The 2,346-nt window shown below is 39.2% G+C and overlaps 1 protein-coding gene across 9 annotated transcripts in view; it reads left to right on the top strand.

Moving 5' to 3' along the window:
* Nucleotides 1-2,346, top strand: part of gramd1bb (GRAM domain containing 1Bb) — a 122,763-nt gene that overhangs the window by 21,570 nt on the left and 98,847 nt on the right. For all 9 annotated transcript variants that reach the window (XM_014015052.1, XM_014015054.1, XM_014015055.1 and 6 more), the window contains exon 3: nt 998-1,024. In XM_014015052.1, the coding sequence (XP_013870506.1) occupies nt 998-1,024 (27 nt within the window). The remainder of the gene's footprint in view (nt 1-997; nt 1,025-2,346) is intronic.

The following is a 2,346-nucleotide window of genomic DNA, read 5'->3' as shown; positions in this document are numbered from 1 at the left end:
GTGTGTGTGTGTGTGTGTGTGTGTGTGTGTGTGCGTGCGTGCGTGTGTGTGTGTGTGTGTGCGTGTGTGTGCGTGTGTGTGCATGTTTTTGCTCCCTGGTGGGGACTATTTTTGACCATTTTCCCAGTACACACAGCCTGGTGAGGACCCCTTGTTTCTTATGGGGACAAAAGCCCCCATTGGGTGAAATACCATTGGTGGGTCAGGGGTTCATTGAGTTTAGGTTGGGTTTTGGGTCAGCTATATACCTGTGAGGTTAGATTTAGGGTAAGGGGTCAGGGTTAGCATGTATGTTTGTCTGTAGGTTCAGCAAAGTATATCATATTGACAACTGGACACATTTGGATAAAACTCTCAAAGGTTTTATTAAATGGTTAGCTACAGCCGATTGCACATTCCCGTGTTCCCCTACCCGATTAACTTTACGAGTTCAGGCCCATTCAAGATGGTCAAGATGGTCGCCACAGCTAAACATTAATAGCAAACTTGAAAATGTATACAAACCGTTGGCATCAATCCCATCTGTCTGTTAGCAAAATATCTCTTGAACAAGAGGACAGGTTTTCATGAAACTCTCAAAGTAAACCTGTTAACTTCAACCGGTTAACTTTAAGAGTTGCTGCTATTTAACACGGACAAACACAGCAAATCAGCGTAAGCCAACACAAAAATTTATTTAACTTAGTTTCCACCACATCATACTTTTAGCTCAGTTTCTGTTAAATTGACTGAGAGTCATTCACAACTTGCTTTGAATTATACACAGTTTGMAATGACTGTGCTTAAATGTTCGGCATTAATTTCAAGATTCAACACATTTTAGAGAAACTCTCAGGAAGTAATTATTGGATGTCATTCTACAAGTCATTAATGTTTTTAATTATCCACCACAACTAGTGTGAAGAACTATTTCAACACAGAGTTAATCACTTGTTTATTGTTTATAATGAAGCAGTGAATGTAGTTAAAATGACTGAGCTGTCTCTTTCCTCTGCAGGTCTGACAGTGCAGCAGAAAAAATAAGGTAAGGCTGCTCTAACTTTTCCACTCCTGAGAGCATTCCGGGTGTTTGTCCCTGTTACTGAGTGTTAAATACCATTAAGGGTCCAGTGGATCTGGTCTCACTTGTCACCCCATTTGTTCTGGCCCGCCCATCCTGCATGTGACACAGATTTATGGCTTTGTCTGCCAGCTGAAGTGTCTGAATGTGTTTCAGTTTTGGAGAGGCCGGCAATGAATACAGTTGCAAGCCATAGAATGCCTTTGTTTTTGCTTTTATCGGACAAACAACATCAGGCACAGACGGGGCTTTATGGGTTGGACATCATTGTTGAGGTTTTCAGTCCTCCAGCTGGACAGCCAGCGACAGGTCAGCACTGTGGACACACACAGCGAGCCCAGACACTTCACAGCTTTACTGTCACAAGAGACTCTGAAACTTGTGCAAAAAAAACAGTTGATAATCTGCAGAGGTGAGTGTGTTTTGAGGCTATGGATCATATTTTTGTGGCACCTAATGAGACGTGTTGGAGCAAAGAATTACATGAGGTGTTGTTTTCTGTGTGGCTACCTTGGTGGAAGAAATATTTCAACAAATAATTTGTTTTTTTACTTTAAAATTTCATTTGAAAAGACAAACAAAACATTATCCTGATTTTCAAATTCAATTTAGTGCAAAATCTGAAACGTTTTATTTTATATTCAGTGTTATGTTCGTAAATGTCATGTTGGTGCTTTGAAATCAGGAATAGGAATAAATATTTGAGAGTAATGTTTGAACTTGGGGATTTACCTGTTTTTATTTATTTATTTTTTATCTATTTTGTGTGAAAGTGCGACAGGGTTGTGGTGTGAGAGCTGTTAACATTATCGCCTGCATCTTTCTGAGTGTGATACTTTTTCAATAACCATTCTGGAAAGGTGATGTTTGTCTGTGTTTTTTTTTTTTTTTTCTGAGGTGAACTCACAGTGGGGATTTTTGTGCTATTTTGGAGTGTGTGGKGTGTCTGGTTTGATTAAAGTGGTCAGTCATGCAAGTGGCACACCAGACCAGGATTAAACCACTAGGAGTCTCTGTAGTTCAGTGTTTGAACAAATATGTTAAGCTAGTATTTCTGCATGTTCTGTCAGCATTAAGCACTGGATGCTTTATATCCACTTCAGTTTGTCAACATTTTTGACAATTTGGTTTCCTTTGGGGACCACACACAGTGACAGCAGATGTGCAGTCATCGTGGTGTAGTGTTGGGATTAAAAGAGARAAATGAATATAAAGAAATATTCATCTTTCAACAAATGTAGACTTTGGAAGTTTACAATATTTTTGCTAATTTGTTTTTTTTTTTT

This window comes from Austrofundulus limnaeus, unplaced genomic scaffold (genome assembly GCF_001266775.1).
Source record: "Austrofundulus limnaeus strain Quisiro unplaced genomic scaffold, Austrofundulus_limnaeus-1.0 Scaffold122, whole genome shotgun sequence".
NCBI lineage: Eukaryota > Metazoa > Chordata > Actinopteri > Cyprinodontiformes > Rivulidae > Austrofundulus > Austrofundulus limnaeus.
The sequence above is the reverse complement of the archived record's forward strand: the minus strand, read 5'-3'. Positions and strand labels throughout refer to the sequence as shown.